A 24405-nucleotide genomic window follows, 5' to 3' on the forward strand; every position below is an offset into this window, starting at 1 on the left:
TTCCTCCTTGCCCTATACACGAAATCACAGCTTCCCTATCTTCATCAACATTTAACAATTCCTCAAAATATTCCTTCCATCTTCCCAATACCTCTAACTCTCCATTTAATAACTCTCCTCTCCTATTTTTAACTGACAAATCCATTTGTTCTCTAGGCTTTCTTAACTTGTTAATCTCACTCCAAAACTTTTTCTTATTTTCAACAAAATTTGTTGATAACATCTCACCCACTCTCTCATTTGCTCTCTTTTTACATTGCTTCACCACTCTCTTAACTTCTCTCTTTTTCTCCATATACTCTTCCCTCCTTGCATCACTTCTACTTTGTAAAAACTTCTCATATGCTAACTTTTTCTCCCTTACTACTCTCTTTACATCATCATTCCACCAATCGCTCCTCTTCCCTCCTGCACCCACTTTCCTGTAACCACAAACTTCTGCTGAACACTCTAACACTACATTTTTAAACCTACCCCATACCTCTTCGACCCCATTGCCTATGCTCTCATTCGCCCATCTATCCTCCAATAGCTGTTTATATCTTACCCTAACTGCCTCCTCTTTTAGTTTATAAACCTTCACCTCTCTCTTCCCTGATGCTTCTATTCTCCTTGTATCCCATCTACCTTTTACTCTCAGTGTAGCTACAACTAGAAAGTGATCTGATATATCTGTGGCCCCTCTATAAACATGTACATCCTGAAGTCTACTCAACAGTCTTTTATCTACCAATACATAATCCAACAAACTACTGTCATTTCGCCCTACATCATATCGTGTATACTTATTTATCCTCTTTTTCTTAAAATATGTATTACCTATAACTAAACCCCTTTCTATACAAAGTTCAATCAAAGGGCTCCCATTATCATTTACACCTGGCACCCCAAACTTACCTACCACACCCTCTCTAAAAGTTTCTCCTACTTTAGCATTCAAGTCCCCTACCACAATTACTCTCTCACTTGGTTCAAAGGCTCCTATACATTCACTTAACATCTCCCAAAATCTCTCTCTCTCCTCTGCATTCCTCTCTTCTCCAGGTGCATACACGCTTATTATGACCCACTTCTCGCATCCAACCTTTACTTTAATCCACATAATTCTTGAATTTACACATTCATATTCTCTTTTCTCCTTCCATAACTGATCATTTAACATTACTGCTACCCCTTCCTTTGCTCTAACTCTCTCAGATACTCCAGATTTAATCCCATTTATTTCCCCCCACTGAAACTCTCCTACCCCCTTCAGCTTTGTTTCGCTTAGGGCCAGGACATCCAACTTCTTTTCATTCATAACATCAGCAATCATCTGTTTCTTGTCATCCGCACTACATCCACGCACATTTAAGCAACCCAGTTTTATAAAGTTTTTCTTCTTCTCTTTTTTAGTAATTGTATACAGGAGAAGGGGTTACTAGCCCATTGCTCCCGGCATTTTAGTCGCCTCATACGACACGCATGGCTTACGGAGGAAAGATTCTTTTCCACTTCCCCATGGACAATAGAAGAAATAAAAAAGAACAAGAGCTATTTAGAAAAAGGAGAAAAACCTAGATGTATGTATATATATATATGCATGTGCGTGTCTGTGAAGTGTGACCAAAGTGTAAGTAGGAGTAGCAAGATATCCCTGTTATCTTAGCGTGTTTATGAGACAGAAAAAGAAACCAGCAATCCTACCATCATGCAAAACAGTTACAAGTTTACACTAAATTATATTAAGTTAGTAATAGAACTAGGCATTAAAAACACACAAAGTAAAATACAGTCACAGTAATTCATTACTTATCTTAAAGTATTTGTAATCTTAATGTAGGGAGAGAGGTGAGTAGTACTTATTTGTAGGAAGTCAGGTGCAGGTAGCCCAGGTGTAGGTAGCACTGGCTCCCCGTCTCATACTTAATATACGATATTTAAAACATCCCAGAGAGGTAAAATACACATACAGTACACTCATTATTTACCTTAAAATATGTGTAGTCTTAATATAGGAAGAGAGGTGAGTAGTATTTATTTGTAGGAAGTCAGTGTAGGTAGCCAGTAGGTGTAGCCTGGGCTACACCTACCGGCTACGTACACTGTGGCCCAGAGCCATATTAACATCGACATGCCTTGTTCACTGAATTTAATCATTTCTAACAACTACCTTTAGATGCCATCATAAACGAAGGTAGAAGTAATGAATAATTCATGCCGAAAATTGTAAACAAAAGTGGAGTGAGGGAGTGGCTAGGCCAAACGCAGATTCATACACGTTTTCTCTGATGGCTGAGCAGAGAAAACGTAATCTTGTCCCTCCACCCGACTCCACAAGTATTATTATCAGAGCATATAAAATATGCAATAAATGCCAGACAACAAGTTTACACTAACTTATATTAAGTTAGCAATAGAAATAGGCATTAAAAACACAATAAAATGTAAGATACACAGAGTACACCAACATCCTCTAACTTGGCACTTAAAGCAAGAGGCTTACGACTTCTCTTTTTATTACAGCTAACCATAGACGCCATCGTCAATGAGAGCCAACTAGTTAACGAAAGAGTAAACGAGAGAGAGAACAAGATACAAAGTTGAGACAATGTAAGAACACAAACTGAACAGGTAGTGGACGATCACTTGGTCAGGCGAAATAAATGTGTATTAATGTGTGTCTACTTTTAGTTCATTCACGTCCATTTGTAAGAGTTTGTAAAATATTTACATCAATATATTTTTTTATTATTTTAATAATAATTACCTCACAATACAAATACTCTTACATTGTGTACAAGTTGTACAAGTTAATTCAGAATAAACAAACAGCAACACACCATTTTTAGTGAATGAAGATAATAATAATAATAATAATAATAATAATAATAATAATAAATTACTATTATTATTATTATTATTATTCAGCGCTGTATAGCCCTGTAGCGCTGTATAGCTACTTTTTTATTATAATAATAATAATAATAATATTATTATTATTATTATTAAAAAAAGCACTAAACCCACAAGGGTCGTGAAATGCTATACATAGAGTAAAGGCATACGAAAAGAATATTTTTCTACAGCTACCCCCCAGTGTTTGACTAGAGAAAACGTATTTCTTCTGACACCACCTACACAGCTGCTTTGTAAACAAATCTCATATTTACATCAGTTTTTATTCTGAGTGTATGTATCATGTTCATATGCTATGTAATGGGTTTCATATATAATTTTGAGGAAAATATCATAGATGGATTAATGAAAATGCCTATATTGACGTAAAGTAAGACATTCAGTGTGCCCAAGAGTGATTATTATTACGTAGTATTGGCGTCATGAGTAGAGAGAGACTTAGCGATTTTAATGTGTACCTGCACACCAGCACAGTGTGTAAGTATATTTAGGTACAGGTACACATAAGTATAATTATCAGAGTACATAAAAAATATGCAGTAACTTTAAAACACTTGAAATTTTGGAAAGTTTCCTGACATAATAGATGTGGTCACGGAAAATGTAAACAAACCGGGTGGGGGGGCGCCGTATCTAAAAGACCGCTTGCCGTATAGCAAATTCTGGTCATAATTTGACATTGCCGTATTAGAGGAATGCCATAAGGCGAAACACCGTAAAGCGGGGCCTTACTGTATAGATTTCTAGCTCAGTGTGCCAGTCAATGTTTGTCACTGCTGCTGTGAAGTTATTGATAGCTGCCTCATTGTGAAGTCTGAAAGTGACTTTAGTAGTGTCTAGGGGTAATTTGCCAAGGTTTGTTATGAGGAAGGTAGGGTAATGGTTTGTGGTATTATCTGTGATTATGCCTGATCTTAAGGGGGATATGGTGTTGGTCCAGATGTGGTCTAGTAGGGAAACACTAGTCTCTGTAACTCTTGTAGGTTTTGTTGCTGCTGGTAGCAACATGCAGTTACTCATTGTTTGTGAATTCAGTTACATGTGGGTCTTGGTCTTGTAGGAGATTTATATTGAAGTCACCTGAGAGTAGTAAGTGATCTTTGTTCATGCATGCATCAGTTATCATACTTCCTAGGTTTTCACTAAAATGGCTAATGTTTGACTGTGGTACTCTGTAGATGTTTATCACTGTGAGAGGTTTTTGTAGGTATTTGGATTTGAATTTAGCTATTATATATTCCCCATGCAGAGGAGATAGAGAGATTTTGGGAGATGTTAAGTGAATGTATAGGAGCCTTTGAACCAAGTGAGAGAGTAATTGTGGTAGGGGACTTGAATGCTTAAGTAGGAGAAACTTTTAGAGAGGGTGTGGTAGGTAAGTTTGGGGTGCCAGGTGTAAATGATAATGGGAGCCCTTTGATTGAACTTTGTATAGAAAGGGGTTTAGTTATAGGTAATACATATTTTAAGAAAAAGAGGATAAATAAGTATACACGATATGATGTAGGGCGAAATGACAGTAGTTTGTTGGATTATGTATTGGTAGATAAAAGACTGTTGAGTAGACTTCAGGATGTACATGTTTATAGAGGGGCCACAGATATATCAGACCACTTTCTAGTTGTAGCTACACTGAGAGTAAAAGGTAGATGGGATACAAGGAGAATAGAAGCATCAGGGAAGAGAGAGGTGAAGGTTTATAAACTAAAAGAGGAGGCAGTTAGGGTAAGATATAAACAGCTATTGGAGGATAGATGGGCTAATGAGAGCATAGGCAATGGGGTCGAAGAGGTATGGGGTAGGTTTAAAAATGTAGTGTTAGAGTGTTCAGCAGAAGTTTGTGGTTACAGGAAAGTGGGTGCAGGAGGGAAGAGGAGCGATTGGTGGAATGATGATGTAAAGAGAGTAGTAAGGGAGAAAAAGTTAGCATATGAGAAGTTTTTACAAAGTAGAAGTGATGCAAGAAGGGAAGAGTATATGGAGAAAAAGAGAGAAGTTAAGAGAGTGGTGAAGCAATGTAAAAAGAGAGCAAATGAGAGAGTGGGTGAGATGTTATCAACAAATTTTGTTGAAAATAAGAAAAAGTTTTGGAGTGAGATTAACAAGTTAAGAAAGCCTAGAGAACAAATGGATTTGTCAGTTAAAAATAGGAGAGGAGAGTTATTAAATGGAGAGTTAGAGGTATTGGGAAGATGGAAGGAATATTTTGAGGAATTGTTAAATGTTGATGAAGATAGGGAAGCTGTGATTTCGTGTATAGGGCAAGGAGGAATAACATCTTGTAGGAGTGAGGAAGAGCCAGTTGTGAGTGTGGGGGAAGTTCGTGAGGCAGTAGGTAAAATGAAAGGGGGTAAGGCAGCCGGGATTGATGGGATAAAGATAGAAATGTTAAAAGCAGGTGGGGATATAGTTTTGGAGTGGTTGGTGCAATTATTTAATAAATGTATGGAAGAGGGTAAGGTACCTAGGGATTGGCAGAGAGCATGCATAGTTCCTTTGTATAAAGGCAAAGGGGATAAAAGAGAGTGCAAAAATTATAGGGGGATAAGTCTGTTGAGTGTACCTGGTAAAGTGTATGGTAGAGTTATAATTGAAAGAATTAAGAGTAAGACGGAGAATAGGATAGCAGATGAACAAGGAGGCTTTAGGAAAGGTAGGGGGTGTGTGGACCAGGTGTTTACAGTGAAACATATAAGTGAACAGTATTTAGATAAGGCTAAAGAGGTCTTTGTGGCATTTATGGATTTGGAAAAGGCGTATGACAGGGTGGATAGGGGGGCAATGTGGCAGATGTTGCAAGTGTATGGTGTAGGAGGTAGGTTACTGAAAGCAGTGAAGAGTTTTTACGAGGATAGTGAGGCTCAAGTTAGAGTATATAGGAAAGATTGGAGGGAGAGAGTATGGAGGAGGTGAACGTATTCAGATATTTGGGAGTGGACGTGTCAGCGGATGGGTCTATGAAAGATGAGGTGAATCATAGAATTGATGAGGGAAAAAGAGTGAGTGGTGCACTTAGGAGTCTGTGGAGACAAAGAACTTTGTCCTTGGAGGCAAAGAGGGGAATGTATGAGAGTATAGTTTTACCAACGCTCTTATATGGGTGTGAAGCGTGGGTGATGAATGTTGCAGCGAGGAGAAGGCTGGAGGCAGTGGAGATGTCATGTCTGAGGGCAATGTGTGGTGTGAATATAATGCAGATAATTCGTAGTTTGGAAGTTAGGAGGAGGTGCGGGATTACCAAAACTGTTGTCCAGAGGGCTGAGGAAGGGTTGTTGAGGTGGTTCGGACATGTAGAGAGAATGGAGCGAAACAGAATGACTTCAAGAGTGTATCAGTCTGTAGTGGAAGGAAGGCGGGGTAGGGGTCGGCCTAGGAAGGGTTGGAGGGAGGGGGTAAAGGAGGTTTTGTGTGCGAGGGGCTTGGACTTCCAGCAGGCATGCGTGAGCGTGTTTGATAGGAGTGAATGGAGACAAATGGTTTTTAATACTTGACGTGCTGTTGGAGTGTGAGCAAAGTAACATTTATGAAGGGATTCAGGGAAACCGGCAGGCCGGACTCGAGTCCTGGAGATGGGAAGTACAGTGCCTGCACTCTGAAGGAGGGGTGTTAATGTTGCAGTTTAAAAACTGTAGTGTAAAGCACCCTTCTGGCAAGACAGTGATGGAGTGAATGATGGTGAAAGTTTTTCTTTTTCGGGCCACCCTGCCTTGGTGGGAATCGGCCGGTGTGATAATAAAAAAAAAAATATTCCCCATGTTCATCCCTTGTGCAAGTATTAGTGATACATTCTAGTTGGTCTGAGTAGTATATAGCTGTGCCACCCCCTTGTTGATCTGGCCTACAATAATAATTTTGAAGTTGCACATAATAAAAACAATATGACAATTAAGGGTTCAAACAGTAATATTTCATGGATTGGCAGATGTTTTAATATACTCGAAGTCATCATCTTTCTTTCTTTCAACACACCGGCTGTATCGCACCGAGGCAGGGTGGCCCAAAAGAAAAAAATGAAAGTTTCTCCTTTTACATTTAGTAATATATACAGGAGAAGGGGTTACTAGCCCCTTGCTCCCGGCATTTTAGTCGCCTCTTACAACAAGCATGGCTTATGGAGGAAGAATTCTTTTCCACTTCCCCATGGAGGTAAGAGAAAATAAACAAGAACAAGAACTAGTAAGAAAATAGAAGAAAACCCAGAGGGGTGTGTGTATATATATGCTTGTACATGGATGTGTAGTGTGACCTAAGTGTAAGTAGAAGTAGCAAGACGTACCTGTAATCTTGCATATTTATGAGACAGACAAAAGACACTAGCAATCCTACCATCATGTAAAACAATTACAGGCTTTCGTTTCACACTCACTTGGCAGGACAGTAGTACCCCCCTGGGTGGTTGCTGCCTACCAACCTACTACCTGTAACTCGAAGTCATATAATATAATATTTGGGAGTTGCATCAAACTGGTTAGAAGTTGTTTTGGTTGGTTTGGTTAATATTAAGAGATGAGATGATTTTTAAGCATAGCCCTAAATTTGTATGTTGTCAAGAGGATCCTTTACTGGTTCAGATAGTGAATTCCAGATCTTCGGGCCCTTGATGTATATTGCATTTTTGCATAGTGTGAGACTGACACGAGTGATGTCAAAGAGTGCCTTGTGCCTTGTATAGTGACTGTTCTGTTGTAGCTATCAAGGAGAAATTTAAGCAGAGGCTTTATATTGGAGTTTAATGTTCTGTACATATAGAAGGCACAATAATAAGAGTGTATGTCTCGTATATTTAGTAGATTCAGACTTTTGTAAAATGGTGGGGTGTGCTGTCTGGCACAGGAGCTGGTAATCATCCACAGCAACATTTTTGCTGGGTTATTAAAGGTTTAAGTGATTGGCTGTGGCTGATCACCAGGCACATATACCATAGGTTAGGTAGGGATATATCAAAGAGTGGTAGGTATAGGGTAAGGAGTGTTGTTCGAGTACAATACTTGGTTATGTCCACTGTCCTCGCAGAAGGGACAAAAGCGCCAATTTTGAGAATAGGTAGCTGTTCAAGTTGGAGTTATTGGAAAATATTTGTGCATTCAGTTAATGAATGTTGATGAACTACTGAGCGAGGATGAAAAACAATTAAACAGCACATATAAAAATGTATATGGAGAGTAAAAGAAAGGTGAAGAGTGGTGAGAGAGTGCAAAAGGAGAGCAGATGATAGAGTGGGAGAGGCACTGACAAGAAATTTTATTTATTTATTTATTTATTTATTCATTTATTCTTTTATGTCTTTTCAGTAGTAGTAGGTTGGTAGACAGCAACCACCCAGGGAAGTACTACCGTCCTGCCAGATGACCGTGAAACAGAAACCTGTAACTGTTTTACATGATGGTAGGATTGCTGGTGTCTCTTTGTCTCATAAACACACTAGATAACAGGGATATCTTGCTACTCCTACTTGCACTTTGGTCACACTTCGCAGACATGCATATATATATACATACATCTAGGTTTTTCTTCTTTTTCTAAATAGCTCTTGTTCTTTATTTCTTCTATTGTCCATGGGGAAGTGGAAAAGAATCTTTCCTCCGTAAGCCATGCGTGTCGTATGAGGCGACTAAAATGCCGGGAGCAATGGGCTAGTAACCCCTTCTCCTGTAAACATTTACTAAAAAAGAGAAGAAGAAAAACTTTATAAAACTGGGATGCTTGAATGTGCGTGGATGTAATGTGGATGACAAGAAACGTATGATTGCTGATGTCATGAATGAAAAGAAGTTGGATGTCCTGGCCCTAAGCGAAACAAAGCAGAAGGGGATAGGGGAGTTTCGGTGGGGGGAAATAAATGGGATTAAATCTGGAGTATCTGAGAGAGTTAGAGCTAAGGAAGGGGTAGCAGTAATGTTGAAGGATCAGCTATGGAAGGAGAAAAGAGAATATGAATGTGTAAATTCAAGGATTATGTGGATTAAAGTAAAGGTTGGATGCGAAAAGTGGGTCATAATAAGCGTGTATGCACCTGGAGAGGAGAGGAATGTAGAGGAGAGAGAGAGATTTTGGGAGATGTTAAGAGAATGTATAGGAACCTTTGAACCAAGTGAGAGAGTAATTGTGGTAGGGGACCTGAATGCTTAAGTAGAAGAAACTTTTAGAGGGTGTGGTAGGTAAGTTTGGGGTGCCAGGTGTAAATGATAATGGGAGCCCTTTGATTGAACTTTGTATAGAAAGGGGTTTAGTTATAGGTAATACATATTTTAAGAAAAAGAGGATAAGTATACAAGATATGATGTAGGGCGAAATGACAGTAGTTTGTTGGATTATGTATTAGTAGATAAAAGACTGTTGAGTAGACTTCAGGATGTACATGTTTATAGAGGGGCCACAGATATATCAGATCACTTTTTAGTTGTAGCTTTTTTTTTTTTTCTTTTTTTCAACAAGTCGGCCGTCTCCCACCGAGGCAGGGTGACCCAAAAAAGAAAGAAAATCCCCAAAAAGAAAATACTTTCATCATCATTCAACACTTTCACCACACTCACACATTATCACTGCTTTTGCAGAGGTGCTCAGAATACAACAGTTCAGAAGCATATACGTATAAAGATACACAACATATCCCTCCAAACTGCCAATATCCCAAACCCCTCCTTTAAAGTGCAGGCATTGTACTTCCCATTTCCAGGACTCAAGTCCGACTATATGAAAATAACCGGGGTCCCTGAATCCCTTCACTAAATATTACCCTGCTCACACTCCAACAGATCGTCAGGTCCCAAGTATCATTCGCCTCCATTCACTCCTATCTAATACGCTCATGCACGCTTGCTGGAAGTCCAAGCCCCTAGCCCACAAAACCTCCTTTACCCCCTCTTTCCAACCCTTTCGAGGACGACCCCTACCCCTCCTTCCTTCCCCTATAGATTTATATGCTTTCCATGTCATTCTACTTTGATCCATTCTCTCTAAATGACCATACCACCTCAACAACCCCTCTTCTGCCCTCTGACTAATGCTTTTATTAACTCCACACCTTCTCCTAATTTCCACACTCCGAATTTTCTGCATAATATTTACACCACACATTGCCCTTAAACAGGACATCTCCACTGCCTCCAACCGTCTCCTCGCTGCTGCATTTACCACCCAAGCTTCACATCCATATAAGAGTGTTGGTACTACTATACTTTCATACATTCCCTTCTTTGCCTCCATAGATAACGTTTTTTGACTCCACATATACCTCAACGCACCACTCACCTTTTTTCCCTCATCAATTCTATGATTAACCTCATCCTTCATAAATCCATCCGCCGACACGTCAACTCCCAAGTATCTGAAAACATTCACTTCTTCCATACTCCTCCTCCCCAATTTGATATCCAATTTTTCTTTATCTAAATCATTTGATACCCTCATCACCTTACTCTTTTCTATGTTCACTTTCAAACAAAATATTCTAAATAGAGTAAAAGGTAGATGGGATACAAGGAGAATAGAAGCAACAGGGAAGAGAGAGGTGAAGGTTTATAAACTGAAAGAGGAGGCATTTAGAGTAAGATATAAACAGCTACTGGAGGATAGATGGGCTAATGAGAGCATAGGCAATGGGGTCAAAGAGGTATGGGGTAGGTTTAAAAATGTAGTGTTAGAGTGTTCAGCAGAAGTTTGTGGTTACAGGAAAGTGGGTGCGGGAGGGAAGAGGAGCGATTGGTGGAATGATGATGTAGAGAGAGTAGTAAGGGAGAAAAAGTTAGCATATAAGAAGTTTTTACAAAGTAGAAGTGATGCAAGGAGGGAAGAGTATATGGAGAAAAAGAGAGGTGTTAAGAGAGTGGTGAAGCAATGTAAAAAGAGAGCAAATGAGAGAGTGGGTGAGATGTTATCAACAAATTTTGTTGAAAATAAGAAAAAGTTTTGGAGTGAGATTAACAAGTTAAGGAAGCCTAGAGAACAAATGGATTTGTCAGTTAAAAATAGGAGAGGAGAGTTATTAAATGGAGAGTTAGAGGTATTGGGAAGATGGAGGGAATATTTTGAGGAATTGTTAAATGTTGATGCAGATAGGGAAGCTGTGATTTCATGTATAGGGCAAGGAGGAATAACATCTTGTAGGAGTGAGGAAGAGTCACTTGTGAGTGTGGGGGAAGTTCGTGAGGCAGTAGGTAAAATGAAAGGGGGTAAGGCAGCTGGGATTGATGGGATAAAGATAGAAATGTTAAAAGCAGGTGGGGATATAGTTTTGGAGTGGTTGGTGCTATTATTTAATAAATGTATGGAAGAGTTTTCACGAGGATAATGAGGCTCAAGTTAGAGTATGTAGGAGAGAGGGAGATTATTTCCCAGTAAAAGTAGGCCTTAGACAAGGATGTGTGATGTCACCGTGGTTAATATATTTATAGATGGGGTTGAAAGAGAAGTAAATGCGAGGGTCTTGGCAAGAGGCGTGTAGTTAAAAGATAAAGAATCACACAAAGTGATTCTGAAGAGAAGTTGCAGAGGTTGGTGGACGAATTTGGTAGGGTATGTAAAAGAAGAAAATTAAAAGTGAATACAGGAAAGAGTAAGGTTATGAGGATAAAAAGATTAGGTGATGAAAGATTGGATATCAGATAGGAGGGAGAGAGTATGGAGGGGGTGAATGTATTCAGATATTTGGGAGTGGACGTGTCAGCGGATGGGTCTATGAAAGATGAAATGAATCATAGAATTGATGAGGGGAAAAGGGTGAGCGGTGCACTTAGGAGTCTGTGGAGCCAAAGAACTTTGTCCTTGGAGGTAAAGAGGGAATGTATGAGAGTATAGTTTTACCAACACTCTTATATGGTTGTGAAGTATGGGTGATGAATGTTGCAGCGAGGAGAAGGCAGGAGGCAGTGGAGATGTCATGTCTGAGGGCAATGTGTGGCGTGAATATAATGCAGAGAATTCATAGTTTGGAGGTTAGGAGGAGGTGCGGGATTGTCAAAACTGTTATTCAGAGGGCTGAGGAAGGGTTGTTGAGGTGGTTCGGACATGTAGAGAGAATGGAGCGAAGCAGAATGACTTCAAAAGTGTATCAGTCTGTAGTGGAAGGAAGGCGGGGTAGGGGTTGGCCTAGGAAAGGTTGGAGGGAGGGGGTAAAGGAGGTTTTGTGTGCGAGGGGCTTGGACTTCCAGCGGGCATGCGTGAGCGTGTTTGATAGGAGTGAATGGAGACAAAAGGTTTTTAATACTTGACGTGCTGTTGGAGTGTGAGCAAAGTAACATTTACGAAGGGATTCAGGGAAACCGGCAGGCCGGACTCGAGTCCTGGAGATGGGAAGTACAGTGCCTGCACTCTGAAGGAGGGGTGCTAATGTTGCAGTTTAAAAACTGTAGTGTAAAGCACCCTTCTGGCAAGACAGTGATGGAGTGAATGATAGTGAAAGTTTTCTTTTTCGGGCCACCCTGCCTTGGTGGGAATCGGCCAGTGTGCTAATAAAAAAAAATAATTATGTCTTTGTATTTACAATAACGGTTTGCAATGCAAAGAGAGCCTCTATTATGCTTAGGCATTATGGGCCGACTTAACATTATTGGCTTACAGACTACTGAACACTAAGAATTATATCATAGCTGTACAGTAGAATATTAATTACAGTGGTCCCTCGCTTTTCGTAGTTCTCGGCAATTGTAAATTTCGCCAATCATAGGGGCATTTTCGTATAAACATGGACTCGCTTTTCATAGGTTGACTCACGAATAGTAGTTCGTCCGGGACGCGTACGCACGGTGTGAGCCGGGGCGGCCTCCCTACCTAGCCAGTCTGGCATTGTTTACCAGTGAGTGAAGGTCCCCTCAAGTGCTCCTACGAAATATTTCATAATATTCCACTCATTTTAGTGCTTGCAATTACTAAATAAGCTAACATGGCTCCAAAGAAAGCTCCTAGTGCCAAGCCTGTGGTAAAGAAGGTGAGAAATATGTACAGTGACAAAGTCTTGGGCCATTTTTAGGAAGTGTTAAAGAGACGCCAGAAACAGAGCTCTCTCCACAGTTACTTTGCAAGACAAGACTAGAGTGACTCTCAAGGTGGTCCTAGTGGCATTAAGAAACAGAGAAGAGAAGCAACCCCAGAGAAGCAATTGGTACCTGAGGTGTTGCTGGAAGGGGATTCCCCTTCCAAACTGTAAACAATCCAATCTCTCCTCTTCCAGTCTCCCATACACTAAGAAGAATCTCCAATAAAGGTAAGTGTTATGCAGTTAATGTTTCATTCATCATTTCCCATTGTATTGTTTATGTACTGTATGTATATTTCATGTAAAAAAATTTTTTGTTTTAATACTTCTGGGTGTCAGAAACGGATTAATTGTATTTACATTATTTCTTATGGAGAAAATTGATTCGCAAATCGTAAATTTTGTTTATAGTAACAGCTCCAGGAACAGATTAATTACGAAAAACGAGGGACCACTGTATATCATAGTTGTACAGTAGATTATTAATTATAAGTGAATCTAATTTATATAAGACAAAAGATATACAGTGGACCCCCGGTTCGCGATATTAATCCGTTCCTGAGAGCTCATCGTAAACCAAAATTTTCGGAAAGCGAATCAATTTTCCCCACAAGAAATAATGGAAATCAAATTAATCCGAGCAAGACACCCAAAAGTATGAAAAAAAAACTTACCACATGAAATATTAAGTTTAACGCACACAAACTGAAGAAGACATGCACAGTTTGTAGTATGTAGTATTTATACAATATATATATATGCTTGTACATGTATGATAATTACAATTTACAGTATTCTTGTGATTTTATAGCCAATCTTTGTTCTGATACTAATATTAGGTACTGAAATTGTATTCAAACAGTCACAAACACACTGACAGGTGAACATTTTCACCTGCCTTCGTCATTTACTATTGTCTGGGTTTTTTTGGGTTATCCTAGTTAGCTTACACTATGTATGATAACTGTTCTTATGTGTACCTGTGAGAGAGAGAAACACACAGAGTCAGACAGAGATGGAAATAGACAGACAGACATACAGATGAAGAGACAGCCAAAGTCAGTCAGCCAGCCAGTCAAAAGCTGGCAGGCCTGACGAATATGTATTACACATTCCAGAATCTTTTCTCTTTACTTAGAGAATAGGTTATAGGAGATTCAGGCGGGATGACACTACTAGTGGTATCAAAAATGAAAGGATGTTGCACAAATGTTGCACATGGATTATTATCGAGGTTTTTGATATTTTCTCAATCATTTGTGGCCACATCCATGTCAAAGCCACTAAACTTTGAATCAACATCACCTCCCTCTTAAAAGGGGAGTGTTAATACGACAAGACATCAGTGAATCTCTGGCGTTTGCCACACTATTTGTTCTAACTGGCGCTCAATTGAACTGGTGCTCCCAGATTTTTTTAATACTGCACACACCGAGTGTTAAGACCCATTCTATACTGACCAGACATCTCAGGCCAATCGTGCCAAATTTGCAGGCAGGAAAAATAAAATGTAGATTTATGCTTGGAGCGCTAGTGGTACAAACGTAGATGTTTCAACAGTTTAAGGGTTAATTTACTTGCTACACTCAAGTTCAGCGATGAAGTGTAGCATTAACTGCTACAATTTTTTTTCACTTCACTTTTCCCTGATTTTTGGCTTTTTCTCCAGGCTTTTCTCACTTTCAGCTGCAGGGCATTTCAATAAAAACCTGTCCAAGGAGGTTTGTTTCATCCTCCATGTTTTCATGGACAGATGTCAGCAGCTTAGAAATTATTGTAATGCCCTTGGCTGGCGCTATAGCCTTTATCAACTCCTCCTACTTTAGTATCGTACACATGGTAGAAGTACTACACTCGCACTACCTGGCCAAGTCCACAACCCGCACACCTCGCTTGTGTTTATCTATGATTTCATGCTTTAATTCCATGGACATCATTCTCTTTTTCTTCTCAGCACTGTCCTTTGCACTTACTTTCTTAGGACCCATGGTCAGAAAAAAGAAATTTGCCCAAACTGCACAAAACACAAGCAAAACACAAGAGAAATGCTTCCATGGTGAAGTAAACACATGCACTGCTGAGGGATGTTGTGGCATTCGCTGTGCCAACTAGTGGCGGCGCTCTGAAGCTTGTTAGTTATTATAATGGGGAAGCACTAAACCCATAGGATTATACAGCGCCTGTGGGAGGTGGGGATGGAAGGTATTCAGGCTTAATTTAGGGAACTGGAGTACAGATCCAATTCCCTAGATCAACAGCCCCTCACCAGTGTCAAAGAACCTCCCTTGAGGAGGAAGCTCACCTGTAACTCGGATTTTGTCTCTTAACTCAGAGCAAAAAATCGACTGAGCAACGGCTCGTATCTCGAAAAACTCGTATGTTGGGGCACTCGTAAGCTGAGGTTCCACTGTATATAATATACATAATAACTTTAAAACAGAGGGCAGAAGAGGGGTTGTTGAGGTGGTTTGGTCATTTAGAGAGAATGGATCAAAGTAGAATGACATGGAAAGCATATAAATCTATAGGGGAAGGAAGGAGGGGTAGGGGTCGTCCTCGAAAGGGTTGGAAAGAGGGGGTAAAGGAGGTTTTGTGGGCGAGGGGCTTGGACTTCCAGCAAGCGTGCATGAGCGTGTTAGATAGGAGTGAATGGAGACGAATGATACTTGGGACCTGACGATCTGTTGGAGTGTGAGCAGGGTAATATTTAGTGAAGGGATTCAGGGAAACCGGTTATTTTCATATAGTCGGACTTGAGTCCTGGAAATGGGAAGTACAATGCCTGCACTTTAAAGGAGGGGTTTTGGGATATTGGCAGTTTGGAGAGATATATTGTGTATTTTTATACGTATATGCTTCTAAACTGTTGTATTCTGAGCACCTCTGCAAAAACAGTGATAATGTGTGAGTGTGGTGAAAGTGTTGAATGATGATGAAAGTATTTTCTTTTTGGGGATTTTCTTTCTTTTTTTGGGTCACCCTGCCTCGGTGGGAGACGGCCGACTTGTTGAAAAAAAAAAAAAAAAAAAACTTTAAAACACTTAAAACTTTGGAAAGTTTCCAGACAGAAACGAGGCATAGAGCTCATGGCAGCACATAAAGGTTCACTTTTAGAAATAAAAATAATAATAATACCAATAATATCATATTATTATTATTATACAACACTGTGGGGGAGAGTGCTCCATAAATGTGTATGGTGTCAGTGTTTTGGGTAAGCAGTTGGATTTACACATAATTCATACATATACACTGGCTGTTGATATGCATTTATCTCACATTATGCACGACTGTGAAATGTTTTCCCCACAATACAAACACCTTACATTATGTACAAGTTGTCTTCATGCTGGTGCAGTAGAATACATAGCAGCAGCTCTCCATTTTCATGCAATACCAATTTTAGAACGAGCAACTATGAGTGAAGGAATAAGAAATTCTTTTCTACAGTTACCCCAGAAATACTATACTTATACTATACACAGCTTCTCTAATGTTGGACTACAAGCTACCTGGCCACCACAACCTCAAATTTATGACAATTTGTTCTAGTATGGTTGTATGTACAGTGGTACCTCGAGTTTCAAACAGCTCCCAATTCGAACAATTATGTATTCTTTTAAGTGCTTTTGCAAGTGTATTTTTGGGGGTCCCAAATGGACTAATCTAATTTACATTATTCCTTATGGGAACAAATTCGTTCGGTAATGGCACTCGAACAGCCTTCTGGAACGAAGTATGGCCAAAACTCAAGGTACCACTGTATTATGTTTATCATATGTAGCATGTGTCTTATATAATTCTGAATAAATGTCATAGATGGATTAATTAAAATACTACCTATAATGTAAAGCACCCCAGAGCAATTATTATTGCATCTTCAACACTAGTGAGACACTCTTAGTAATTTTAATGTACCTGCATGCCAGCACAGTGTGCAAGTTTATTTAGGTATTGTACAGGTAATCATAAATATAATTATGTACCAGAGGGCTCTGGTGGCCTGGTGGTTAACGCTCTCGCTTCACACGGTGAGGGCCTGGGTTCGATTCCCAGCCAGAGTAGAAACATTGGACGTGTTTCTTTCCACCTGTTGTCTATGTTCCCCATCAGTAAAATGGGTACCTGGGTGTTAGTCGACTGGTGTGGGTCGCATCCTGGGACACTGACCTAAGGAGGCCTGGTCACAGACCGGGCCGCGGGGGCGTTGACCCCCGGAACTCTCTCCAGATAAACTCTCCAGCATGTCGTAAGATGCGATGCGACTAAAATGCTGGAAGCAAATGGCTAGTAACCCCTTCTCCTGTATACATTACTAAAGTTAAAAGAGAAACTTGTTTTTCCTTTTTGGGCCACCCTGCTTCGGTGGGATACGGGCAGTTTGTTGAAAGATGTAAAATATGCAATAACTTTAAAACATGAAATTTTGGAAGATTTTCTGACAATTGAGAGATGTGAAGCTCATTCACTGTTACGGCATGCGGATGCCGTAACAGTGAATCAGGGAGCCATATAAACAAATTTTTGGTTATAATCTGAAATGTCCGTATTAGCGAATCGCCATAAGGTGGGCCCTCCTGTACGTACATATAAAATGTTGACATTAAACTGAATACCTATTATCAAGTGGTATCACAGGTACACCTTAAAATAAACTCTAGGCAGTTGAATAACTCGAGGTTTATACAATTTACACAATTTGTGGTTATATATATACCTGTGCTCAGTTTCAAGTTTTTTTACCATCACAGCCCAGCCCAGGGCCAGGTTTTTCAATCAATTGCTCATTTCATTAGGCTGTAACTGTGCCCACAATTCTGAAAACTTTCATAGGTATGTGTTGGATGTGACTGCTATAGTATGCTGATGGTGTGAATTCCCAAAAATTTCCTGTCCTTCAATGTGTGATTTATATATCATTATACTGAATAAAACCATTTGACTTTTTTTCCTAAACATTATTACATAGGTCTTTTCAATACTTACAAATAATTTGTCACCATCCAGGATACCTTGACTTTTAGTTCAACATTAATTATGTTAATGAGTTCAGTTGGATCTATGTTGGAGATCATGAAGGTAGTGTCCACGTGCCAATATAATCATCACAAAAGTTTGTATAAACCTAATTTAAGCACCAACATTAAATAAGAAATGAGATGAAACAAGCAGAAGGTTGAGCTCTACCTCACCTGAGTCTTCTTAGTTACATACTAAGAGCTGAAATGAACACTTACACACTGCATTAGCCCTTCATTACATTCAAAGCACAGTGGTACTCCGAGTATCAAATAGCTCCCAACTCGAACAGTTATGTAAGTGTATTTTTGTAAGTGCTTTTGAAAGTGAATTTTTGGGGGTCTGAAACAGACTAATCTAATTTACAGTATTCCTTATGGGAATAAATTCGTTCGGTAACAGCACTCAAACAGCCTTCTGGAACGAATTAAGTTCGTAACTCAAGGTACCACTGTAATTAAATCACATAAGGTCTGCACCTCTATTTGCTCAGCCATTTTCTAACTATAGTCCTGATGAACAACCTGCAATCATTCTCTTATTAAAAAGTGTAATACAAAATACCTCGTCTGGCCAGTCTTGTATCTGCATCAGAGTCAACAAACAGCTTCATGTGAAAGAGTGCTCTGATCTCAGGTTGGTAGAACATGAGGATACCTTCAAACAGCACCACATCTGCAGGGTATATAGTGGTTGTGCTCTCCAATCTGGAGGAACACATTTTCAAGTTAGGGTTATAATTATGCTTCATCAATATAAAGTATAATGAAAATTTGGGTAAACTTATAATTAACTTTTCATTCTAAATCAATACAGAAATGGTTTTGAAATGATTATGGCAATAATGATAATTTTACTAATGTCTTGTTATAATTAATTAATAAAAGTAGACCATTCAAAGCTAATCACTATAAAGAAAAAATATATTTTAATTTAACACCACTTTTCTTATGGCCAAAATATTTTTCCTCTTATTCCAATTTTTCATATATAAGAATTCACCTTTTTTTTTATGCAAAGCTCTAAGCTCATATGGGTCTTCAGGGAAAGAACTGATGGAGGCTTGTTCCTCCTCAAGCTAGGTGCTGGACACAAATACAATATTAGATTTTTTCAATTTTCCAAATAAGAGAAAAGAGTTTTCAAAACGCATGTTAAATCTGTAATAAAATGAAATAAAGACCTTTTAGAACTGCAATAAATTTTTAATTTCAATTTACAAAAAAAAAAAAAAAATTGATTTAAACAAGTGATAGTAAGATTTCTATAAGAGCAGCATCCAGCCCCTACACACATGCAATACTGAACAAATAATACAAATTATAACTGGCATTATGGGCCATCTTAAATCATTATTAAGTCAAATGAGCAAGAAAATTTACTCTTATTAATGCTATTTCTAGTACACAACTAAAATAATTACTAATGGTAGAGGTAATAGTAGCAGTAGTGGAGTCAGTCTAATTACAGTATACTGCATTACTACCCTCTCACTCTCTATATTCCTGGCCTATCTTCAGCTCTTCTCTGCATTTTCTCACTCAACTGTGACTTGATAATGGCCCAGGATAGACCAAAATGCCATCTAAAGTTTCCTCTCTAAGTGTGGATTATTTAAGATTTATTACTGCCACAGTATTATGAGTCATTATAGCATAAAACACTGCATAAACTGAAGTTTTCTTATCTCTCATATTTACTGTCTCTCTAACTACTCTCCATGTACTGTATCATAAAACCATTAACCCTTTCAGGGTCCGTCCCGTAGATCTACGGCTTTACGTTCAGGGTCCAAACCGTAGATCTACGTCATGAGCTCAGCTCACTCTGATAAACTGTGAGTGGTACATTTGGGCCTAGATATGAGAGAATACATCTATGTGGTATGTTTGCACCACATAAAACAAATCCTGCAGCACATTGTGTATAATGAGAGAAAAAAACTGAGACCATGATTTTCGATTAAAACAGTGACTTTGCAGTGTTTTTTCGTATGTTTTTTATAGTTGTATTTGCGATTTCTTGGTCTCATTTGATAGAATGGAAGACATATTACAGAAATAGAGATGATTTTGATTGGTTTTAGCACTGGAAATGGCTTGAAACTGAGCTCTAAGTAGCGGAAATGTTAAAATTTTGCCGATGTTCAAGAATAAACAAATGACCTCACACGTCTAATACACACGAGCTGGTGGGTCTAATATACATTTACAAATGTGGTGATGATATTTATACAATTATTACAATTTTGCATAACAGTAAATCTTCTATTTTTTGGTGTGAATAAAAATTCATTATGTGAATAAGAAATCAAATTGGAATTTATTTGTAAAGCCTCAAAACGTAACTAATGAACAGAGGAAATGTTAGTTTAGTCCCAGGAATACCTACATTGTTTATTCTGGACCCTATTTTGAAATTGGAATATTTTGAACTTTGTGTTAAATTGGCCAAATTACCAATTTCCAATCACATTATTTTGTAGTTGAAACAGTTGACTTGGCGATTTCTTGTGCTCAATCGATTGAATAGAAGTAATACTAGTGAATAGCTAAGAATTTGGTCGACTGGAATAATGTAATTGGCCTAAAATGGGAGTCAAAGTCGGCAAAATCGCCGATTCGTAAATATCGCTGACACATCAAAATTTGCGAGAGCATAATTTCGTCAATTTTCCATCAAATTTCGTACTTTTTGTTTTATTACCTTCACAAAAGGATTCTCTACCATTTCATAAGAAAAAATAACAAATTTTTTTTTTGAAAATTCTTGGACACTGGGGCACCACTTCAGATTTTGGCCTTGGACCCTGAAGGGGTTAAGTCATCTTCAAAGTGTTCTGTTCATTGATTCCTTGGTCACTCTGGAAAATATTTTTTTAATAAAATTCTTCCCTAGACACTGATACATCACATTTATGTTTGATACCCTGGTTGAAGAAGCAAAGAATTCATATAGTGTAGTGATGACCAACCTGGTACACACTAGTAGAATGTCGAGGAATTAGGAATAGAATCAAAATATACATTAAAAGTACTAAAAGAAAGCAGGGAAATGAAAATAATTATGATGGTTCAACAGGTGGTGTTAAATTTACAACCACAGACAAGAACCATCAGTGAGAGGAAGGTCACCCACTGTATCTCATGTGGTTATACTTCCATGGGCATACAAGGTTGACCTAGAAAGCCTGAACTATAAAATTATAGTATTTCAATTTTACTCTAAATCTGGTAAACAATATTGCAATGTTCTCTTTCTTTGTACTGACAAATATATAAATGGTTAACTCTGTTAAGTACAATTGCATACTGTACTGTATAACGCTTCCTTTATAAATACCAAATATAAATTTTCCTACTCAGAAAATACATGCCAAATATTCTTTATCTCTATTACCTTTTTATTACAGTAGACCATCATTTAACACGGTAGCTACGTTCCTGAAAACACCATGTTAGGTAAAAAACCGTGTTAGATGAACTGAAGAACTTATGGGAAAAATAAGGTTACGTTCCAGAGAGCCCCAAAAAAGCAAAAACTTTTCTAGGCCTCCACATCTTACAAAAATAAAAGTGAAAATGTAATTGTGGTTCATTGTTATGATGTATTTTGTTGTTTTTACAGCTTAAGACTACAAATGTAATAGAAATAATATTTCTTACCTTAATTGTGGGTGCTGGTGTTCATGGATGATTGTGAAGAGAGTGGAGAGTTATGCTGTGGCCCTACTGGGCTGAGGTGGATGGTATAGGTTCTGGTATTAAAGTTGATGGTTGTACTGGAGTGCCTAACTAAGTCATTCAATCAGTAAGTCAGTCAAGTGATTCAGTAAGTCAGTCAAGTGATTCAGTAAGTCAGTCAAGTGATTCAGTAAGTCAGTCAAGTGATTCAGTAAGTCAGTCAAGTGATTCAGTAAGTCAGTCAAGTGATTCAGTAAGTTAGTCAAGTGATTCAGTAAGTCAGTCAAATCATTCAGTAAGTCAGTCAAATCATTCAGTAAGTCAGTCAAATCATTCAGTAAGTCAGTCAAATCATTCAGTAAGTCAGTCAAATCATTCAGTAAGTCAGTCAAGTGATTCAATAAGTCAGTCAAGTGATTCAGTAAGTCAGTCAAGTAGTGATGGGGTGGTGTCGGGGGTTGGCTGGGGACGGTGGGAGGTCTTCCCAGCCGAACCACAACAAGGCGGCCGCTCGAGGAAAATGGAAGTTGTTTTTTCCTTCCCGCAAACTGAACCGTGTTAAATTCATCATACGACGTTACATAAAATTGTGCCGCAATTCTTCAATCATGCTATACCCAAATCGTGCCAAATAAACTCGTGCTAAATGACAGTCTACTGTATTTATTCTGGAATTCATATAGAATTAATATTTTTTGGCAAATGCATTTACGCTATCAGCACCGGGTTTGCAAAAATTTAGTATATTTACTGAAGTGGGTTTATATTTCTAGTAGGTGAAATACAAATACTTTTGTTGTATGTTTTAGGAATATTCCATTCACTTTCTAGAGCTTAAATGGACCAATGTCAGGAAATAATCTGCATTCAGTTGAACCCCAAAATTTGTGTGCTTCAGTTACCTAGTTTGTAATGAAGCATCTCCCACTAATAGATTTGATTTTGCACATTTTCTGTGGTGCCTGTTTTATTTCTGTCTAGTCATACACCTCCTACACTGACAACCAAACATAGGATTTCACATGTTCACTGGATTTCCCACAATCAAAAGACTTCTTTCAGGGCATTTATTTTTCCCTCATGAATGGCAACATTAAGGAAGTTAAAGCAATACTTCAAGAGACAGGATGTCAAACACAAAATCAACTAATCTGAACCAATATTAGAGACAGGATTCAGTGGTATTCGTGGGATCTCCAGGAACATAACCCTCACAAACTTAAGGGTTCCACTGAACATTTTTTAATATTTTAGGAATACTCTACCTTGAGTTTGTTACATAATCATAGTTTGGAATTTTGCAGATTTTGCCACCCAGAATTTGATGGAGTGTTTTCAAAATAAGTTCGTTGTCAAAAGCATCAGGATGATCAAAATTAAAGACACCCTAGAAGAAAATTTGTTGTCAAGGTTAATGATGAATAACAGACAAAATTATAAATCATCAGTAGTAAATATCAAACTTGAGTGTGAACAGTGCCAACTATAAGGATCATAATGATAATGAACTGATAGGCATTAAAACACTACATTTATAAACAAATGTTTTTTCTACAAAATTACAAATTTAAAAAGCAGAATCTAAAGTGTCAGCTATATGAAAAAACCAACCTTGAGAGCCCTTGAACTTTCCTCTGCATTTAGAGGACGATAAAATGCATCTTGAGAAATGCAGACCACACGACGCTGGGAATGTTCTATGTCATCCTGTCCTAGCCTCTCCATAATTCTTTTGCATACTGTTGACTGGAAGAGAAAACATTACAGACATAGTAATTATTTTCAATAGTAAAAATATGCACTATCCTTAAAACAAATTCAACAGACATGGTTTTTTGATAAAAAAAAAAAATACTTCTAAACAATACTACAAGCCTTATTAATGATGCCTATTGGTTATATACAATGACTAGAAATAGTACCCGGGAATAACCGACAATATAACCACAGTGCCATTAATATATACATAGCATATCATCTTAGAACATTACTTAGCTAAGACTGCAGAGTAGCAAAATGAGACTTACAGTACCTGAAGCTTCACCTTCAGCTAAAAATGATGAACATTCACTAGACTAGCGAATGTGACATAACAGTATCCCATTATTTAAAAAATGATGATTAATAATAACCATAATCATAATAAAAAATACGATTTTAAAATTCTTGAGTGTCTGTTCTTTCAAGAAATTCACAAGTGCTTGCACACCAAACCATAAATGCAACAAAGATAAAAAAAAAAAAATCTAAAGTTTATATTCAAGAATGACAGTATGATCATCAGGGTCATAAACTCTAGAAAAGAAACGAGTTTCCAACTGAGACTTTAAATGAACAGATTCCCGACTCTTAAAAGGCACCAGTAAGCTGTTATACAATCCAGAAGCTACACAAGAAAAGGTTCTTTCTGTGAATGATTTATCCCCAACAGCACCATAGTTAATCACCTGAAAGGGTTGTCAACAACTCATAGAAAATTTCCGAGCCCACCGTATAGAGTATATTCATATCAACAATATACCTAGGTTCAATCAGCTTAATAGCCTTAGATGTTACTACTGTAAACAGTTTAATGCTTTTGCATTCAGTCGAGATAATGGGGTTAATGTAAAAACTGAGCTTTGAAAGAGAGTCTAAACAGTCCTCATTCCTACTGACAAGTACATAATTGCCAATGACTGGAAACAGTCTCTCCCAATTCTAGAATTCCACTGCTATACTTCTCGACTTCTCACTTCCTTTCCCTCTGATTGGTTACTTGAGGACTGGTTTCCCTTATTGGCTAGAAGCAATGTCAACAATTTCATATGTCCTGATTGGGCTCTAGAACCT

General features: G+C 38.3%; 1 protein-coding gene across 1 annotated transcript in view; it reads right to left on the bottom strand.

Annotated features, from left to right (window-relative positions):
* Nucleotides 1-24405, bottom strand: part of Uck (Uridine-cytidine kinase) — a gene marked incomplete at its 3' end in the record, with an annotated part of 82520 nt that overhangs the window by 45996 nt on the left and 12119 nt on the right. Inside the window, 3 exon segments of the mRNA XM_053771035.2 lie at nt 18455-18597; nt 22839-22960; nt 23185-23319. Of these exon segments, the coding sequence (XP_053627010.2) occupies nt 18455-18597; nt 22839-22960; nt 23185-23319 (400 nt within the window).

This window comes from Cherax quadricarinatus, chromosome 5 (genome assembly GCF_038502225.1).
Source record: "Cherax quadricarinatus isolate ZL_2023a chromosome 5, ASM3850222v1, whole genome shotgun sequence".
Classification (NCBI taxonomy): Eukaryota; Metazoa; Arthropoda; class Malacostraca; order Decapoda; family Parastacidae; genus Cherax; species Cherax quadricarinatus.